At 37.0% G+C, this 21337-nt stretch overlaps 1 protein-coding gene across 2 annotated transcripts in view; it reads right to left on the bottom strand.

Moving 5' to 3' along the window:
* The window catches only part of DDX10 (DEAD-box helicase 10), a 191828-nt gene that overhangs the window by 156231 nt on the left and 14260 nt on the right, over positions 1 to 21337 (bottom strand). For both annotated transcript variants that reach the window (XR_013926326.1, XM_080377188.1), the window contains exons 7-10: positions 20937 to 21063; positions 19524 to 19686; positions 17871 to 17955; positions 2855 to 2956 (exon numbers count right to left, since the gene is read on the bottom strand). Coding sequence is in view for 1 of the 2 variants with exons in the window: in XM_080377188.1 (XP_080233314.1) it covers positions 2855 to 2956; positions 17871 to 17955; positions 19524 to 19686; positions 20937 to 21063 (477 nt within the window). In the remaining variant the exon portion in view is untranslated. The remainder of the gene's footprint in view (positions 1 to 2854; positions 2957 to 17870; positions 17956 to 19523; positions 19687 to 20936; positions 21064 to 21337) is intronic.

Raw genomic sequence — 21337 nt, 5'->3', positions numbered from 1 at the left:
TATTGGCAGTGAGCAATGGTCATTACTTCCTAACTCTCAGTTCTTGAAAATCTGTAATTGAGTGAGTATGCACAAACACCACCAGAATTCTTCAGCAGAAGACCTGGGACATGATCCATGGGTTGATGCAACTTCTTCAACAATTTATCAACTGACAAAACACACCAGGGTTACATTAACTGGGAAACTGGCTAGAAGTAAACAACGTAGGAAAACTTGTACTTAAAAACGTGCGGGATGAAACTAGTTTGCAACCTACAAGCAATTAACTAAAATCCTTTAAAAAAATTTCTTGTAGCCTCTTACAAGCACAAGGCTAAACCATTTAAGCCTTAACCACACTAGACAGACAATTCTAAGTAAAACTATTCCCCTTCATTATGTTACAAATAGTAATAAGGCAGGTTTTGTAGATTGCAAAACTGGATTTTGGGGCAGGCTGTTAAAATGCATTATCAATCAAAAGCCCTGACTGTGCTTATAATGATTCCAGTTAAGAATGTTACTTAAATGCATTAATTATACATATGCCCTAGTGTCTTGGTAAAAGAATGATTTTTTAGGATGAAGTTTAAAAAAAAAAATAAAATAAGCAAAAGCAGAGTTTTCAATCGATGCAACATCAGATTAGCATGAATGTCAAAATATGCAGGCATGGATGTCTCTCCAGAGACACATCTAACTTGGATTTATATATAGAAAATGCATTGGGGGGGTGAGGGGATATTATATATTTGCCTTATTAAAATTTAATTGTTATTCTGGTACAAAAATACCAATTTGTATTTACAAGGATAAATATAGGCTAAAGAGCCTTTTTACTATTTTCTATCATAAGCTGTTCAAATAATTAAATGCATTGCTCAAGAAGTTAAAAGCTTAGCTGTCAAAGAAAGGTGAAATATTTATAATGTGCATGAGATCAGACATTTAGTGAATATCAAAATAAGATAAATTAGCTGAATAGCTATGAAAAAGATACAGTTTCGAAAATGAGACAATTTGCTTAGGCTGTGGTAGTTATACAACAGATCCTTTTAAAGCACTACGATTCTTAAAAAGAAAAGGAAGTATTAGACTAACTCAGTTTCTTTACTGACGTTATCCATACTCAGTTGAGTGATTTTATTTCGTTCTTCTGTTGTTGCTGTGTGTTAGGGGTTTTTTTCTTTGTTTTTTTTTCTTTTTTTATTTTTTAACAGCCATGTCAAAAGAAAGCTTCAAGCACAATTAGACTTTTAGTAGCGTTTGACTCCATTCTAGTCCTTATTTTCACTGGTTTAGCAAAGGTCGTCTTATGTTTGAAGTTCATGCACATGCTACACAGAATCAATACACATGTTTGACCAGAAAAAGTGTATTTACTTCACTGGCTGCTGTGTACTCAGTTTTTTATATAGAAACAGCATTCACAAGTGCCTTCAAAATGGCACGTCCTATACATCAAAAATACTTTAAAAAAATAAAAATAAACCTTAAGTCTGGAAAGTGCTACATGCGTATTCTTATTCTCTACAGGAATGACAACCAGTTAATTTTGAGCAGACCTGAAGGTTTAAGCGATGAGGTAATAACAGCCACTTAATGTTTCACCCTATTTTGATTTCTTCTCAAAAACAGTTGCTCCACAAACACTTTCTGCATACAGTTAATTATCTTCTTTGCTCACATATTCATGTCCTCCCTTTGAAACTACAGCTTTTCAAAGTAAAACAGTTCTAGCCTTGCTCATACCCACTGGTACAGAAACTTAATTTTGTACCTTGTTATCCTTCTCTGATTTCTTCTAGGTCCACTCTGATTTTTGGCATGCTGTAACCTGAACTATGTAAGTATTCAAAATGGAGTCAGGCTCATAGCACACTTTCTGGCTTGCTTTCAATTCTTCTTCCATATTTCCTTCACATTCTACTTCCTCTTCTGATTTAATATTTGGCTGACAGGCTTAAAGAACAATTAGCTCCTTCCTACCTATAGCTGCTAATTAAGGAGTTACCACCGAATCTTTTTAGTGGCAGGGGTTTTTTATTATTTTTTCAGTTAGTGTTTTTGTCTTTCCTACATGTCCATTACTCTGCGTTTAATAGAAATTGGAAAGATAAGTGCTTTTTTTTATTTTTACATGGTATCATTATCTGCTTCTGCAACTTTCTCAGAAAGTCAGTTCTCTTTTGTGCAGATAGCATAGATCTGTATGGATTTTCACCATTACACTCTTCCTAGTATGTAAAATGACCATTTAGTCACATGTTTTATTTCCTGTTCTTCAGTTGATTCAACAATATTAGAGAAATACAGTCTAGAACTAAAGAAAAGACAGGTAAGAGAAACAAGAATGACAGGTATAAAAAAAATTACAAGGACAGATTAAAGAAACTGTAGTTGTTTAATCTGCAGAAGAAAAGAAGATAAAAGAGATAGCAAGATAATGTTCAATTACATAAAAAGTAGTTGCAAAGAGTAAGAGCATACATAATTTTCCATACATTCTTGGCACAGGACAACAGAAATCTCTCACTTAAAACTACTTAGAAGGCTTATCAGGTATTTGAAGAAAAAACGTTAATGATAGGAACTGTTGAGTATAGACAAGATCATTTTGGAAATTGTAAAGATAATAATTGGCAAGTTGGACAAGTATCTGATAGGAATGATTTGTTCAGCTGATCCTGCCTTTGGAAAAGGGGATGCAACAGGTAACCTCTCAAGGTCTTTACCTTCTACAACACTATCGAAACAAAATGATCTCCCTTGTTTGTCAGCTCTAGGCAATTCAAGCACTTTATCAGGACTGTCATAGCTCATCACACATTATTTCTGTCGAAAGAAGGCTGAAAAACGGACAGTCACTTACTTGATTTCACTGACTGGTACTTTCCTTTGTGCCAGCTGTTCCACCATGCCTTTTTCTTCTGAGGGAAGCAATACTAACAAAGCTTCACCACCTTCTTTGTATCTGTTTGGGGAAAAAACAAAACAAAACAAAAGAGAGACCTCAAGCAAACACGCAAAAAATACAGTTTTTGTTGATGTTTTCAATAATTGACAAGAATTTACATTTGCTTCCTTGTAAGCAGCCCAAAGAGCAGACAAAAATCCTCACTTTACAAAGGGAAAAGAAGAGGCAAACCAGTTAAGTGACTTGCTAATATTTCCACCTGAGCTGATTTCCAAACTGTATCTAGAGCCCTAAACATCAAGAGCTAAGACATGGATTGAGATCACTGGACCTTTTCTTCCCTGGATTAGAAACATTAGTGATAATCAAGTGGCACTTGATCAAACCTTACAATATTAGAAGGTCTAGGTGCTTGAATTCATCCTTTACCAATAGGCAAGTCTTAACACTTGGTAACAACTGATTCTCCTTTGCATATCCTGCAAGTGAAAGAAGGTAAAGGCTAGAAAAGGGTAAGTGCTTTGATCCCTAACAACAACAACAGCTACTGGCACATCCAATAAAGGCTATTCTTCTAACAGGTGACAGAGACATCTGAAAGAAAAGCATAAAATCAGGGAGTTCTTCCATTTATAGAAGCAGTTTTTAGGTGCAGAAGAAAAACTACCTCAGACTGATCCCCTAAGAACATACCTAGTGTTCACTCTTCAGCACACTTAACAGCTGTATCAAATATAGCTGAGTTAGTAATTTCTCAAGATAGGTGGTTGGCACAGACATAAAAATTCTTCTATTTTTTTCTTAAAGCACCTTCTGTTGACTTTCTATGTTGTGTAAGAAAAAGTTCCTACTTCTGGTGAATGTAGTAACTTGACGATGTTCATGGAGAAAGAAACACCCAAGAGCACTAGTAAACAAACAAAACAATGGGTTTAAGTCCTACTGAAGAAGTAGTAAGGAGTTAGCACATTATCTGTTCTTATCTATCCTAACACATATCTTGTTTCTTCATTTACATTCACAAATAGTTCTTAAGAGTACAGATTGATAGGAAAATATTGCAATGAGTCTTCCATTATATAAAAAATAGCAATCCAACTAGATTTCAGAAATATGCCAAAATTGGACAGAATCCAAATCACAACTAACTGATCAGAGCAATGCATGGGACAAAGCAAAGTAAGAGAGTAGTAAGTTACTATGTAGAGCAGTTCCAAACTGACAAGAGCTACTCACAGGAAGGCCCCTAGTCAGCAGCAGATTATAAGCCTATACATAAACTGCTATGACTACCAGTATTCCATTTATTTGAAACAGAAAATAGTCACTGTGTTATTTTTAAAGTGCCGTTTTATATCAAATTATTTACTACATTAACAGGCCTTTGGCTTTGTTTCTACTCCACTCTCATCTGTCTTACACTAGTAAAATGTTTCTCTATCTTAAGCATATCTGGTTTGTCCTTTCTGTTTTCTATAAGGAACGTTAACTGTTTCCTCTGTCTTTATTTCAGTCAGTCTGCTGCAATTCCACAAATCTTCAGCTTCTGTTACTCCAGCATACGTTCTCCAGTTGGGTCTTTAACTGCATTCACTCATCTCCATCAAGAGAACCATCAATGAAAGGATATTCTACAAAAGGTATAAACTGTCAGCAGAAGGCTGAGAGATGTTATTAGTTTGTCCTTGGGTCAGAGACTACAGACAATGCCAGAGTAAGTCACACATCTTTCCAATAAAAGCTCATCAATGACAGAAGAAAATGCCAGTTCAGTCCTCCTGCACAGAAAAGGGGACACAAGTGCTGTTTAAGGAAGTATTCAGTCAACGCTCCTTGCCTTAAGAAAAGAGCTTTTAAGTTGGAGGCCAGAGAGCGCAGACTGATGTTCTCAGGCACACCAAATAAGAATCACACCACTAACGGATAAAAATCATTTCAGATAGACTACAGGGAGCCCACATTTCTCCAAGTATAAACAGTCATCACTTGCCAAAAACAGTACTGCAGAACTGTTTGAAAACTACAAACACTATCTGTCACAGCATAGTAAGCAATGCAAGTAGCAACAAAATCTGCAGTTAAAACATTCTGACAGCTTTTATTACAGCTCTCTGCTTTCATTTGATGAATCTGAAAGATCACAACAAAACACTCTCAGATGTAGGTTTTTTGGTTTGGGGTTGTTTTTTTTTTTCCCCAATGCTATACATGATGGGTTTGGGGACTGACTTTTACAGGTAATTTTAAAACGTTCAATAAATGTTTTTTATCATGAGATTTTAACTCTTACATTCTAGGTTTTGAAATTTTACATGGAAGTCAAATTGAGGTAAGAGGACAGTCTTTGCCACATACCAGCACTGTAAATTTACTGGTTATATATAGTTTGGTAAAAGTACCAAAAGAAATGGTAAGACATTTGGACTTTGTCCTAAAAAATACTGCTTTAAGCTTGTGGGTGAGGAAGACATACTGTACAAAAACTATACTAACTTGATTTTAATCCATTTAATCAGTAGACCTAAAACATCCTTAATGCAGAAACATGAGCTTGTATAACCTTTCTAAAACAAAGTTCTAAAGCAACCCATATGCTTGGTTTAAGGCAATTTATCATCTTTACCAGCAGCATGGGAGGACCTAACCCACTGCTAACCAAACACCTCATGAATATTCGCACCCTTTATATAATAATTAGGGTTGGGAATTACTTCGTACATAGACCAAGTGCACCTTCTAAGAAAGCTCCATGTATTTTAACCCAGCCAAATTCCAGATAATATCTCCAGAAAGTGGGTGCATGTCAGACACCGCCACTGCTTGAACAAGCAATGAAATCCTGGAAAGCCACTAAACCTTAGAGGACTTTGCATTTTATGGCAAAAACTGATGATCACAGTTCCAAGGCAGCTAATTATTCATCAAAAGAACCTAAGCTCTCAGAGCACTGTTGGAAAGAAGGATGAAAATATTCTCTTTTCTACCCAAGGCTTGTATCAGACAGGAAAACAGACATCATATCACTGCCAATACCAGTCTCTCACCGATTTAGAGTACAGAATTACACACTGTTCTGCTCTTCTCCTCAAAACAGATGCTATGAAAGGAAAGGATTCTGAGAAGAGCTATGTGAATGATTCAATATCTGGGAAGAATGTCTGTTTAGTCTCTTAGCAAGAACTCCCTCATTTGTCAGTAAGGCAAAAAAGTCTTGATCACACTATATAAACACCTATGAATCATGATTTGATGGATGGACCACTTGGTGGGTAAGGAATTGGCTGTATGGCCACACTCAAAGAGCAGTGGTCAATGGCTCAATGTCCAAGTGCAGACCAGTGACGAGTAGCGTTCCTCTGGGGTCCGTACCAGGACCAGCACTGTTGAATATCTTTGTCGGTGACACAGACACTTGGGATAGAGTGCACCCTCAGCAAGTTTGCTGATGACACCAAGCTCTGTGATGGGGTCAACACACTGGGGGGAAGGGATGCCATCCAGAGGGACCCTGATAGGCTTGAAAGATGGGCCTGTGTGAAGCTCATTAAGTTCAAAAAGACCAGGTTAAAGGTCCTGCATGTGGGTCGGGGCAATCCCAAGCACAAATACAGTCTGGGCAAAGAATGCATTGAGCGCAGCCCTAAGGAAAAAGATTTGGGAGCAGTGGTGGACAAGAATCTCAATGTGACCCAGCAATGTACTCTTGCAGTCCAGAAAGCCAACTGTACCCTGGGCTGCATCAAAAGAAGCATGAACAGAAGGTGATTCTCCCCCTCTACTCTGCTCTCCTGAGACCCCACCTGGAATACCATGTTCAGCTCTGGGGACTCCAGCACAGGAAGGACATGGACCTGTTGGATTGGCTCCAGAGGAAGGCCACAAAGATGATCAGAGGGCTGGAGCACCTCTCCTGTGAACACAGGCTGAGAGAGTTGGGGTGGTTCAGCCTGGAACAGAGAAGGCTCCAGGGTGACCTTAGAGCAGCCTGCCAGGGCCTAAAGGGGCCTACAGGAAAGCTGGAGAGAGACTTTTTACAAGGGCCTGTAGTGATAGGACAAGGGGAATGGCTTTAAACTGAGACAGGGTAGATTTAGATTAAATACAAGGAATAAATTATTTCCTGTGAGGGCGGTGAGGCACTGGAGCAGGTTGCCCAGAGCAGCTGTGGCTGCCCCATCCCTGGCAGTGCTCAAGGCCAGGCTGGATGGGGCTGTGAGCAACCTGGTCTGGTGGGAGGTGTCCCTGCCCATGGCAGAGGGGTTGGGACTAGATGATATTGAAGTTCCCTTCCAACCTAAATCATTCTATGATTCTAGGATTTCTGTAGATTCCTTAAATTTAGTCAAAGGCATGAAGCAATTTGTGTAGTTCTGTTGTTTCTGGCATTTATGCTGGAGTGCCTGACTTGGCATTCTTAAATTGTTGCTTTATTATATTTATTTTATTCAGCGTGCAACACGCTATGTAAGGACAGTGCCATACAAATCATGGAAGAAATACCCATCAAGGGTCAGAGAGTGCAAATAGCCACCCTGCAAGCTACAAACCCAAACTCTGGAATGATACAGTACAGGAAATATCATTCTACATTAGTTCTGCTTTTATAGATTTTCCTCAGCATCCAGAAGATCACTCTCAAACCAGGATGCAGGACCAGATAAACCTTCAATCTGACCCCTGAAAGGTGCTCCTAGTGCTAAACATGTTATATGTTAGGTCAGTTATCTTTTCAGAAAGTACAAATTCAGGAGATTTTAATTCTAAAGGCACATTCCATAGATCCTCAAGAAGAAAACAAGCATTAAGTCCGGCATCTATGGAGACAAGGTTTACACTAAGTCTTGCGAAGCCTTTATATAGAGAAAATAGCTAAGTAATGAAACAATCACATTAAAATAGACAAAGAAAAGACGGATGTTTCCAAACACCTATGCTTTCTCACCTTTTGGCAACAACTAAGGGGAAAAAAAAAAAAAAAAAAGGCAACATTACAAATATTTCTCAGAGCTGATGTCTTCAGAAATTCAAAAGGACAGAAAGACATCTGGTAACTACTGATGCAATTTTTTTTCTTTAGCTATTGTGGAAACATTCACTCTTAAATGCCAGTATTTTAAATGTACTTGAAGTTAAGGAGGAATAGGTTTTGCCCATTTTTATATTGTGTGATATAATTAATCAAAACAGACTGTTTAATATTAATGCTGTTCTTCAGAGCTAAACACAAAAATGAAATCATTACAGAATCGAGAAAGCCAAAAATCAAACAATCTTAAGTACCATCTGGGAAGGTTTGTATCTGTTCAGAGTCCCCAATGGGTGTTTAGCTAAAAAAAGCAAAATGCAAGCCTATAAAAAAGGAGTTTTACTTGGGTAAAATATTATCTTATTTCTCAAAAAAGAACAACTTGGTAATATGCTAATAAGAAAATTATGGTCTGAAAGATAACCTCAAAAAGATAGGCTGAAGTGGAAAATTTAAGGTCTCAAAAATTTTCTTTTATACTAAAAGCTTCTATATTGCATACTTATGAAAGCACAAGCTAGTAAAAACTAGCATAAACAAAAAAGAAAAGAACACTTAGATGTTCTCCTCAAAATTTGTTTCCATTACAATGCCTAAAACAGGAGAAAAGAACATCTCTTAGTATCCTAGGGGAGTAAAGTTCTCCACTACAGCCAACAAAAGAACACTTCCCTAATTATTTTCAGTAGACAGATAAAACCTTTAAACCTTTGTATACACTAAGGCAGCAGAGTCAACCTCAGCTGCTGAAACTCTTTAGCAGAAGGATGACTTCTTCTGCAGGTGAGAAGACATTAGAAGTTCTCCCCATTCTTGCTGACTGCAGCCTTCAAGTTTTCCATCATCACCAAAACCAAACAGCTGGCCTAAAAGGCTAATTCACTCTGATGTTTTATTATTCACTAGGTATGCACCTCTGCTATGCTGAAGACATGTAAATTAACAACCTCAACATAATCAAACTTTCTTGGACTGTGTAGTAATTGGTGATATTACTTATCCTGTCATCTCCTCAAGCTATCAAGAAACCAGAGCACGGACTCATCTTTACGCTGTGGTTTTAAAAGTCTCTTAGGATACCAGACAATTCATTCCAATTCTATGGAAAATTGCATCTTACCTACAGAAAGCCTTTGGAGGAAAAAAAATAAAATTCATGTACTTCTAGTTCATATCTGTCTTTTTTTCTAGCATCTATTGGCTTCAATTCTTATCAAAAGGCAAGTAAATTCTCTGCAACTCAATCTTGACTTACAAGCAAGCTGTGACAAATCATCATTAGCATTATAAAGCAAAGGGTAGGCATGATATATTCACACTGACTGCAGATGAGAAAAAGGATATCTGCAATCAAGGGCAAGCATCAAGGGCTGGACAAGAAGGAACTGGGATAAATTATTTAGGACAATGTGATACTGACTAATTAGAAGTAGAAAAATGGTTTAAAATGTCAGGAACACCATTTCCTTAGCAATGAAAAACAAAGAGTTGCCAAACAGTTCCATTTTGTACCAAAAATAAACAAACTAAAACACTAAAATCAAGAGGACGGTTTATTCATCATGACAGAATCTATATTAAACTTTGGTCGAGTATCATCCTGAGCTCACAGCTGGTATCAAGCATGAAGAAACTAATAACATGGCGACAATTCAGTGAGGACAGGATGAGAAAAAATGCTCTTCACGCAGGCCAAACAGACACTCAGTTTTTGCTAATCTTAACGTATCTTAATGTATCCTTGATCAGAGCCAGTCAAAGGCTGCGTATATCCCTAGCCAATACTGTTAAAGCAAACAATAGTACAATTATCACAAAGGCAACAGGTGAAAACATATCATGGTTATTAATCAATTCCACCTTTCCACACAGCTGGAGTTGAGCTTGTTCTAACTACATTTAGAGTAATTTTACATCCTTGCCACGACCATCGTAACATATAGTTCAGTCAAATGCACCGTATTTTAACTGTCAAAGACATATGAGTCACAGTGATACCAGAATAAAATAGGAATGGGAACCATCTGATTGATGGTCATCGGGCACCAGTGTTCTGCTGTAGGGCAAACATCCAACAGGAAAAAAAAAAAATTATGGGAAAGCAATGGAAAGAGATCTGTAAGGATACTCTGCATGGATATGCAGACCTTAAAAGAAATATTATACAGGTTGCCTTGAACAGATGTATTGCAACATGTTTCCCTAACATTTGTATTTCAGAAGATACAAGTTGATGCCAAATTTCAAGAGAGTTAAAGGCAGTATTTCTGCTTTGTTTGGCAAGAAAAAAATAATCTATTTTCAAAACTGGCACAGGAAAAAATGGAACTGATGACATAATCATAAAATTTGGGGGAGGAGGATTGCAGATATAAAAATACTTGCACCACAGTTCCCTGAACTGGAATATTTCTCATTACAGAAAACTCAATATAAAGGAGGTGATAATGTTTTTGAAGATATTTACCACACACGAACATGTAAGGAACCATAAGTATATGATTTTTACGCTTTAGAAGTCGCATCTACCATCATACTCAAAAAACACCCATGTGTTTTGGGTTTTGGGTTTTTTTTAATCTGTAACTTAAATCAGACTTTACCAAGTTGACTTGACTAAGGATCTAATTTCAGTCGAAATGGGCCAGGATGGATAGTATCAACATATGCTGTCATCTCATCTGTCAAAAGACACAGATGGAAGTAAGGTATCACTGCAAAACTTGTGAGCTTAAATCAAAGCCCATTCCTAAAAAGGTTTGCATTCCAAGCCAACAAGCCACCTTCAGATACATTTGAACTGCAGAAACTCTCCACAGCAAATCCCTTCAGAGAAAGGAAATCAGGCATCAAGGAAGCCAAACCAGCTTCTCAACTGTCCCTTTCTCACCCAGATCAAATTTGAGACTTATCAGAAGAAAGGCAAAGGACTGCTTTTCTTAAAACATTAAGGTCAGTAAGTTAAGCATTTGGAACAGCATCAAAACCAAGCCCATAAATTCATCTGGGTTTGTATGTTTGTGCATTATAATACACCTTCTAATTAAAGAGATTTGTACTGTTCTTCCGCTTTGTTCACCACACATGATTGCCAAACTTAATACAAACTGTTTTCTAGTTACTTCCACTGTGAAGCCAAATTATTCACCATGTTAAAGCGGTTATTTATTCACTGTGCACCATTCACAGTGAACAACATTCACCCTTTGCAGAACATAAATATTCTGGAGCACTTGAGTTTGTGACAATAATATTCTTTAAACCTTTGCATACAATTTTAGTTTCCATCAAGAATCCAGAACAAGACAATTTCATCCCATAGAAACACTGATAATCAGAACTCAAAAAGCAGCATAGACCCCTGCTTCTAGAGCAAAGATTTAGCCTTGTAAAGACTGAAAGAATATGCCAGTGAAAGTATAGAGGTATATGTTAATGTAAACACTATTGCAATTGAGATTTAAGGATGAAGAGGGAAAAAAAAAAAAAAAAAACCACCTAGCACAGTACAGTTCTTCATCAGTTTTAAGTACCTAAAAAGAAAGAATCACCACCTGAGTATGCAAATATACATCTAGTTTTGGGAAGGTAGGTTACAAACAGCAGTTTCCCACTCTACAGGTTAGCAAAAAACAAACGATCATGCTTAATGTAATACAGACTAGAAAAAAGTTAGATCGAGTCAAGTTCTATTATTTCTATCATGCAGTTCATATTTTATTTTAAAATTCTTTTCAATTCCTTCATAAAATAACTATGGCAGTGAAAGAAAAAGCACTTCATCGATGCAGATATTTGTCTGTTCAACTCTTTTTATGTAAAGTAACAACATAAGAAATCTATAAAAATATATTCCAAACATATCAAAATGGACAGGTTTATTCTGAGAAGACCCATTTCAATCTGATACACATACAAATAAATCTGTTCACCCACACACTATCCTTCAACAAAGAGAAACTAATATCCATATCTACCCCTAAGGCCTTCCACAGAAATTCAATAATTAATAGTTTTGTTTTAAAAATCAACTATTAAATCTGATTATATAAGCTCCACTTTTAAACATAATTCTTAAACAAACTAACTGCTTTAGGTCTTTCAGATTGGGCTCAATTCAGCCAAACTTTGTTTCCAATTATACTACCTTATGGGTCTTCTGACATGAGGACTGGTGAAATCTAAGCCTCAGATCAAGAAAACATTATTTCTCCAAGCCCAGGAGCATGAAGAGTTTTATCTACTGTTTATCACATCTTGTACACTGCTGAGTTTCTTCTGTAATGCAGTAATTTGTTATTCTGTTTTTTTAAGTGATAAACAAGCACAGAAAACAAATGCATGAATTTTAAATTTCTATCCCATCTACATGTTCAGTGGTCTCTTTCTGTAATAGATACTTTTCTTTAAAACAACACATCTTTAACAAAGAGATCTGTGTGCACTGCTAACTGAAACCACGCCGTACCACCTACAGCAAGTCCTACGAAATCAGCCCAACAAAAATTACAAGAGACCAAAAAGCACGCATGCTAATTCACAGCTGAGCAAACCCTTCAGACATCGTGTGTTGACTGCTGGGTCCTCAATTCAGCCAGGGAGAAGAACGGTTGTGAACAGTCCAACGTCCCACAGAGCGTTTAAACAACAAAAAGTGAACTAGCTTAATTTTTTGGTTTTGCTTTAGCTCACTTCTGGTGCTTTGTTCACTCCTATTTCTCCATTGCATAGACCTTAGTTCAGTACCTCAAGAAAATTACCACTAAACACTGCTATAGAGTCAGAGATTGCTTTGGGGTTTAGTGTTTCTTTGGTTTGGTTTTCCTCCGATCACTTCATGTCCTTTTCCTGTCTGGACAGTAGCCCATTTATATCTATTGCCAAGGTCATCCAACCAGGTTTCATTCATACCACAAAACGTTAATCCCCTTCAGTCAGTCATACTGGATAGGTGGTCCTTGTTTGCCAGACAGACTTAGTCATAAAAAATAATGGACAAGAATAGGCAGTGCCTCACCAGCCTTACCACGCTATCTCAGAATAAACTGAATTCAAAAGGTCTTGGGAGGTCATTGGGTCCTCCAGCCTAGACTGTAAGCAAATAATTTTCCACAGCATCTGTGTTCCCTCTACTGCATTAAAATACATGCGCTTATTTATTTTTATTACAGCTTAGAGTATAGCTTCATGTCAGCAGGTAATAACCTTAGCCACTTAATATTTCAGTGTATTGGAACATTCATACCACGCCATTATGAAGAGAATTCTAATGGAAAACACAGTGCCAGTCAGTATGACTGCAGCACCGCAGGCCACTGTCAGGAACATAGGATACAGTGGTTAATTTTAGAGAATTTAATAATATGATTGCAAGTATGTCATGTCAACAATTTCTTGTGACCTCCACTAGCAGCTATTTTACTTACCTTGAGTTAGGATGATGACTTGACTGCAATATACTATGAAATGGTCTAAATACTGCATTATTTTTTTTAAAGAAACATCAGCAAAAGTGCTTCAATGGTTCTTAAATATAAAAACAATACTCAAAGAGCTGCCACCTTGACTGTACTGTTTATTCAGGACATGAATGCCTGGGATGTATTTCCCAATGAAAAAAAAAACCCAAACCTTAAAAAGTTCCATTAAATCATTCACATTTTCACATGTTTTACTGCCATTTGTAAGGATTACTCTAAAGGATTATTAGTCTCACTTTCACACATATAATGTGCAATTACTTAAGGAGAGCCCAATGAGCATACTTCAAAGCATTTTACTTCATGACAGAATAAGATCATTATATGATCTGGTCCTTTCACCCTTCCACAATTTGATGCGTGTATATTCTTCAGTATTCACAAGGTATCAAAAAACCTATAGATCTTTGAAGTCCTTATTCATACTTGGCTCTAATCATCATACCAGCCAGTACAAAGATAGTAGGCAACAAAGTGTACTGGTTTGCGAAGATGGACTTTTATTGTTCCTTTTGTTTTCAGAATTTAATTCACTAGAAGGCAAAAAGCCTATCACAGAATCACAGGATGGTCAGGGTTGGAAGGGACCTCTGGAGATCATCTAGTCCAGCCCCCTGCTAAAGCAGGGTCACCTAGAGCTGGTTGCACAGTCGCACCCATGCGAGTTTTGAGTGTCTCCAGAAACGAGACTCCACAGCCTCTCAATGTAGAGCTAGACAGAGCATGCATGCCTGTATGCACACTATATTTAATGACAACAAAATTATGCTGATTTTCCTGTATCAGTTTAAGCACCTAAGAAACGTAACCAACTACCCTGGATTGAATGCCGTCAGAAGTCTGAGCCTGGAGTCAGACCTAAACCCTACTTAAGGTTCTGGACATACCACAGATAAAAACTCCAGAGCAAAAGAAGATTTATTCTGCTTAACATTCCACTGTCAGTGTCTTTAAAAAAGAGAGTCCCAACAGAAAAATCACTCAAGTTAACAGTTTTTCTAAGTTTCCTCTAAAGGAAAAAAAAAATAAAAGAAAAAAAAAACAGAGTAGAAGGAGAAATGTAATGTTAGGAAAGAAAGAAATTAACTGTTAAAATGTGCCAGGATGCAGGTACATCCAAAAGACAAGATATTTACATGTGAATAGAAAGATTAATAGACTTTTCAGTGTCTTCAACTCATTAATGAAATCAAGACTGAAATAAAAGCATTCCTAGATATGTTTTTTTCATGCCATACAACTTACAAATTATGTTCGGAAAAACAGTTAGGGAAGAAACTGAGTACCAGCGTGCTTCAGAAACTATTACCTTCTGCTGCCCCCTAGTGGCACTGTAACTTGTTTCACAAAATCAATCAAAGAACATTTTCAACTGTAGGCTTCATAGGCTACAGAATAGAAGGCATCAATATAAATTAAAAGCCTGAAGAAATTAGCTTTGCAGACAATTGCTACAAGCAGCTCTTATTTAATTAGAATTTTTGAAACTAAAGCCCCCAGGAAAAGACTGATTAAGTATTTTAAATTACAGACTTTTCCAAGAGATTGTGTGACAAAAATACAGCGAAAAATATTTATGGGCCTGGCCACATTACTGTCAGTATTTTAGAAATTCTGTTACTGAACTAGTTAAGACTTTAAATAAATACTTTAAAAGCAGTTGGAAGAAATAGCTTCCAATTACTCCAATCGCAGCACAACTTTCAAGTTTAAAAGACAAAAAAAAAAACCAAAACCAAAAACCAAAAAACTACCTCACACACTCAAGATATGCCAATTCTACTATAAGGTAAAAGCATTACTGGGCAACATCCAGATTTTCTTGATCTTACTTTACCATAAATCAGAAGTGCAGGAGTTGCAATTTATGTTCTTCAGCAGGATAAAATGCAAGTGAAACGCTATTTAGGGAACACGGTGGTCTTATCTACCTAAAAATCAATCGTTATCTTCCATCTTAGATAAGGCTTTGCAAAACTATAAAACAGATGTGGGAACACATCCATGATTGTTAGTAAAAGGTTTTTCAGCCTTATCCCCAAAATAAATTCTCTCGACTTTCATCTTTACTTTTGCATCACAAAATAATTTGATTTCAAAAGTAAACAGTATTTGGCATCCCAGTTTTAATTACAGTTTAACATAGTCCCTTAATTAGTTGAGCTATTTAATTTAGCTTCCATTCTATGCAATTATATACTCATAAACCATGAAAATTTGTAATTATCTCTAACCTCATTAATGAGGACTACTAAACTACAGTTCATTTTTATCAAGTTTCTAGAACTAACACAATAACTGTAGCTATTGAAAACAAGTGGTTTCCTACTCAACACTTAAGAGTTCACTAAGAAGTACATTCTCAATTATCCACATCTAAAACTGCATTAGCATATTTACTTAGTGCACAGTATTCACTTCAAACTATTAGACATCTCCCTTGTTTTATTTTCAAAAATTTATTCCATGCCATTAAGATCACTAAACAAATTTACTTCCAGGACTGCTTTATTTTGAGAAGAGAGCACATATATGTTTCTCCAAAATGAAAGCTCAGCCTAGCTAAGCCTTCCTTGATCTTTGTAACAGATTAAGAAACAGAAAATACCCATAAAATATTTCCTACAGAAGGAATTTGCTTTCAGTATCAGTCACTACCACGCCAGCTCAAACAACCTGCTCAAATGTAGTCCCAGTTTCCGTAAGGTCTGGCTACTGAAAAATTCACGTAACGACACATGTAAACAACAGCCCAGTGAAGCAAAGGGCTGGCACCCAGCACAGCCCACGGCCTACAGAACAGACTCTCTGCCCCAATTTTCTACATCTGTCCCTCAAGCAATCACAGAAGGTTGTATTTAAGAGGCCACTGAAGATATACCCTTAAGGTTGCAAAGCTAACGTCCTCATCGGAGTGACGTCTTATTAAAAGCATTAAGGAAAAGGGGCGCTACTTGTCCTCATGTAGCTGCTTCCCCTCTCTAAGCCTACTTACAATCACTCTTCTCAGCACTGAATGAGAATCGGGCAAAGGCCTGAGAATTGTAACTCCTAGGAGGTGCTTTAGGTTGGTGACACAGCTCAGGAAGAGCTCAAGAAGCCTCCTAGAAACTGCCAATCAAACAGTAACAAATATATTATTTTCCCTTTCACTATGACATTATGCCATAAAGACAAAATTACAAGCCTTCTGTGGAAGACACACAAGGTTTAAAAAAAGGGGGGGGGGGGGGGGGGGCGGGGGGGAACACACCAAAACCCCAGAATTCTGACTACATGTTTTTCTCTAAATTGGTATGCATGAGATTACACCTAGATCTGAATTTAGTCAAATAGCTACATGTTTTACCTAATTATATATAACATTCACTGATTTTGTTCATTGACAGGTTTTTTTCCAAAAAGCACTTTAAAAAATTATTAGTCCATTCCGTTCTAACAGGTAGATAGGAAAATGGAGAGCACAGAACACAGAACGTAACTGGGCAGAAATGTTCCCAATTACAATGAAAACATGGCTAGAACTTCCACATTCTGAAAGAGGGCTGGGAGCACACACTTCTACTCCGGTCACCAAAATGTAATGCCATCTGATCCAGGAAGGCAGATTTCAAATTCCTATAGTGTAGAGTGCTGAAGTCCTATTCTAAGTAACTGCTCTGTCATTACATTTGACAACCACCTATATTACAAATCCCACTACAAACAAATTAAATTATGTACAAGATATAATGCCAGGTCTTGCATTTCATCCTTCACATAATTGCATAAAGGTTTTGATCTACTGAATTATATGCAATAACAGCTCTTGTTTTCTCAAAAATCTACTTCAGAGATCAAGGACTGGGTTTTCAACAGTGTATCCGGGTAACTCCCTCCCATCATAAAGGCTTAGCCACAAATACCTTAACTAAAGCTATTCCTAAGAATGTCATTTTACAAAAGACTTTGAAAATTAAAAATTTAACCTGTAATTAACATTAGTTGATTCCTTCCTCCCCAAAATAAAATAAGGAAAAAATGTTTCCATTCTTTTGAAGAGTCTTCAATGACACAAAGAAATTGGATCCACAACCTAAAGCCTTATTCATCTACAAATGGCAGTAGCAAAACAAGCTTTTCCACCCACGAACAACTCAGCCTTTAAGGTAATCCTGCCAAGTGCAGAAGAAGATTTTTGCTTCCTCACTATTAATCTTCCCTGATCAGATTAAACAACTGGGGATATTTTTTCCCCACTGCTGTAAGGAATCTCTGAAGCTCACTAAGAAATGATTAAGTCAAACCATTACTCTTCAGTAATCAAAAGGGTCTTTGTGTGGTAACAGCCCTTCTTTCTTTCCAATTAATATCTTGATTTTTTTCAATTTCTATCTTGAGCTTTTTCAAGTGAGTCTTTAGCCAATTTATTCCTATAATGACCTAGTTTACAACATTAAAATATTAATGAAAATTTAAAACAAACCTGGCTGTTCTTCCCACTCTGTGGATGTATGTGTTTGCATCTTCTGGACAATCAAACTGAATGACCCAGTTCACTGCTGGAAAATCTGTGTAAAGAAAAAAATATGTCAAAATTTAAGCTCAATGTATTCAAAATCCTCCTATCCAAGAGCAACATATTATTTTGGAGCATTAATTCCTGTAAGAACCATCACTTAGACCAATTTGCATACATTGAGCGCAACCTCTGAAATAAAAATAAAGTTTATTGCACTTATTATCATATTATAAACAATCATTCTCTTCATCAAAGAAAGCTAAAATTAATGGTGCCTTCATTTCCTAAATTATGGCAGTGCGCTGAATGGAACATAATTTCACACTTGACAAGAACAGACATGCTTTGTGTCACACAGATGATAAAACACCACTACGTTTAATAATTAAATAACAATATATGACCCACTTTTCACATACAGCATCAATATCCTGCACCATCAGAGTTCGAAGCTAGCTGTGGTGAGACAGCACTACTTCAGCTGTCCACATACAAAAATATCATAGTCCTTCTCAAAGATGGGAGGGATAACCATGCCTGACAAAGAAGTCAACACTGAATGTGAATGATATTATTAATAACCATTTTCTAACTGCTACATGTCAGCCAGCAGCAGCATGCTTTGCATTGGATAAGTTCCTGTTCCTTCCTGACCAAGTCTGTAGCTATGCTGTATTCCACAATCATACTCACACTCTAAACCCAAACAATCACACCCACATTAGATCCTCACTGGTGAGATTTTGACAGTGTAGAAGGTAAGGTAAACAGTTTTCATTTCTACCTTCAGTTTTTAGAGCACCTTCCTTCCTTTTGTAGCACCCTGACAAAACCTTACATTTTGGACAACAGAGTCTGCTATCTGAAAGAACAAGTAGACTCCTGAAAAGTCTTGTGTCATACCTAAATGCCTCCAAGTACTTAAAAAATAAAATAATCCAAAGTATCCACTGAAAATATAAAGAAATAAATCATAATTCAGCAGGTAATGACAACAGGTTCTATAAATACTCTTGCCTTTTGCCTCATCTATTTTTCTGCCTCCTTAAGAATACAGTCATATAATGTATTATACGTATAAGTGCATATTACTAATTATAGTTCAGACATTACAATTTTTTCAGGTTTTCATTTCCACATACTGCTAGGTTAGTGCTTTTTCATATGCTTTGGAATAACCCACAGGATACAGGTTCATCAGAAATACTCAAAACTGCTGAAATCTTGCCTTACGGCATGTGGTAAGCAAATACATCACTATTTCCATTTTCTCTCGTACCAGATATGTCACAGTACATGGCTGGAAAAATACATTGTCCACAGACTTTAATAAATAAATAATAAACGACAGCTTCTGCTGATAATAAATACCATTACAAAACTAGTGGGAACACAGGTCTTTCTGGGACAAAAAGAAAAAATAAGCACAAATGAAGTGGGCCTTCAGCAGAAGTCTAAGCAGCATATCCCATCTGAGATACCTTAATGAGCTCTTAAGCTAACTACAACCTCATTTCTTACAAATCAGGTCAGTCTTCAGAGCATAAAGGCTGATAAAAGTTTCAACAGGGTTAGATCATCACTTTGTGAATAACTATTGCTTCTGTGGGAACGTACCCAGGCCACGAGCTGCAATATCTGTAGCAAAAAGTACTGCTGCCTTTTTCCGAACAAAACAAGTGTAAACTTCCATTCTCTTCATCTGTTGCTGCTTGCCATGGAGTGCCAGTACAGGAAGACCAGGCTGAAGCTTACAGAACACTCTGAATAGATACTGGACCTACCCAACAAATCAGAGGGGAAAAAAAATACCATGCAAAGTTAACTTGTCAAGTTCATATCCAGCTACTGCCTTAGCACATCAAATAAAGTACACTTTTCTCTCTATCAGAGACAAGAGACACTATTTTGAGACTTTGTCACACACCCAGGTACTTAAAGAAGAAACAGACTGTGGAAAAATATTGACCTGCCTTTTGATGACGTTTCCTAAAAGGAACCGGAGTAGGTAACAACAAGAATGACTTGGGACATGACTAGTAAGGTGTATGCAAGGGACCAAAATATCCGAAGTCCATCAGAAGCACTGCTTTTAGACAATACTAGAAGTATACAGTGTATTTTGCAAGCATAAACTTGCAACTCAAAGCAGTCTACATGGTCTTAGTTTACTATTTCAAGCTTCAACAGCTTCTCTTACAAAAGCTGTTTACTCATACATACAATACCATGATGTAGCATTGTTTTATAGCATGCAGCTATCTAATGTTTAAGGAAATCGCTAAAGAAACTGCGTATACTGCAGGAACAAGCTGCAGCTCAGAGAATTTCTGTACAACTAAGTCTACCACCTTGCTGTACTCACCAGCCAACCTGCAGAACAACAAAAAATACTGTAACCTCTTGCACAAAGTGGAAGAACTGCAACGAATATTTACTAGACTATTGTATATGGTAAAATATTTGATACACACTGTATGTTATAGGAATACCGATGCCATACAAACACATACAAATAACTTCAACAGAACAGTCCCAGGACATATATACAAGTAGATATTTGAAGGATTACTGCCTATATAACCATAAGAAAAAAATTTCCCTGTACTATTTCATAATTATAATTTCTTATATAGGCAGATTGAAAAGCTCGTAAAGAAAGCAGGTACAACTATTAAAATACTCTGTAACCCAACTATGGAACGTGCCATGAGACAAAACTGAAATAGCTGGCCCTTAGTGACAAAACTTTTAGCCTTCTTTCTTTAACAGCAGAGCACAAAAATGGCTGAGTACGCTGAGGTTTCCAGGACCTTCCTGCATTGAGCCTGGGTCACTGAGCTTTCTGTCAGCGAGGCCCTGCATGACATGCCTACAGGAGTAGGTGATGTTTGGTTTCTCTGCCAATTTCCTATTGCAAACTAATCCAGAATCTCACCCCTCTGGTGCTCTGGTGCCTTGACATCTACATCAATATCTTCATTTTAATAGTTTTAAAATGCTACAGGGGAAGGAGGGGAACAGCCATACCTCTTTACAGCTTGCAAAAAACACAATACTCTTCTTCTTCAAGTGACTTCTCAGGAAAGAGTATAACATGTTTACTTTTTGCTGAAGCTCACAAACAACATAGTTCTGATCCAAAGTTGCCGGGGTACTAAGAAAAAAAATTAAATAAATGATCTAAAAAGTACATTTAGATACCATCAGTTCCCATAACTTAAAATGAGAAAGAAAAGAGAAGAGAGAGAATATACAAGCACGCAATATCTGCAGAGCTGCCTGACCTTTCAAAGTAAAGAGAGTCTGACAAATGTCCAGAAAAAGAAAAGAGTCAGGATGGAAAGTTCTCCTACTTTGAGGAACAAGTCTTAGCAACCCCACTAGAAAGCTCTCTTGAAAGACAAATCAATTTCCCTACTAAAAGCCAA

The sequence above is a fragment of the Falco punctatus genome, assembly GCF_963210335.1.
Source record: "Falco punctatus genome assembly, chromosome: 2".
Lineage (NCBI taxonomy): Eukaryota > Metazoa > Chordata > Aves > Falconiformes > Falconidae > Falco > Falco punctatus.
Note: the sequence above shows the minus strand (reverse complement) of the source record. Positions and strands in the feature narration are given on the sequence as shown.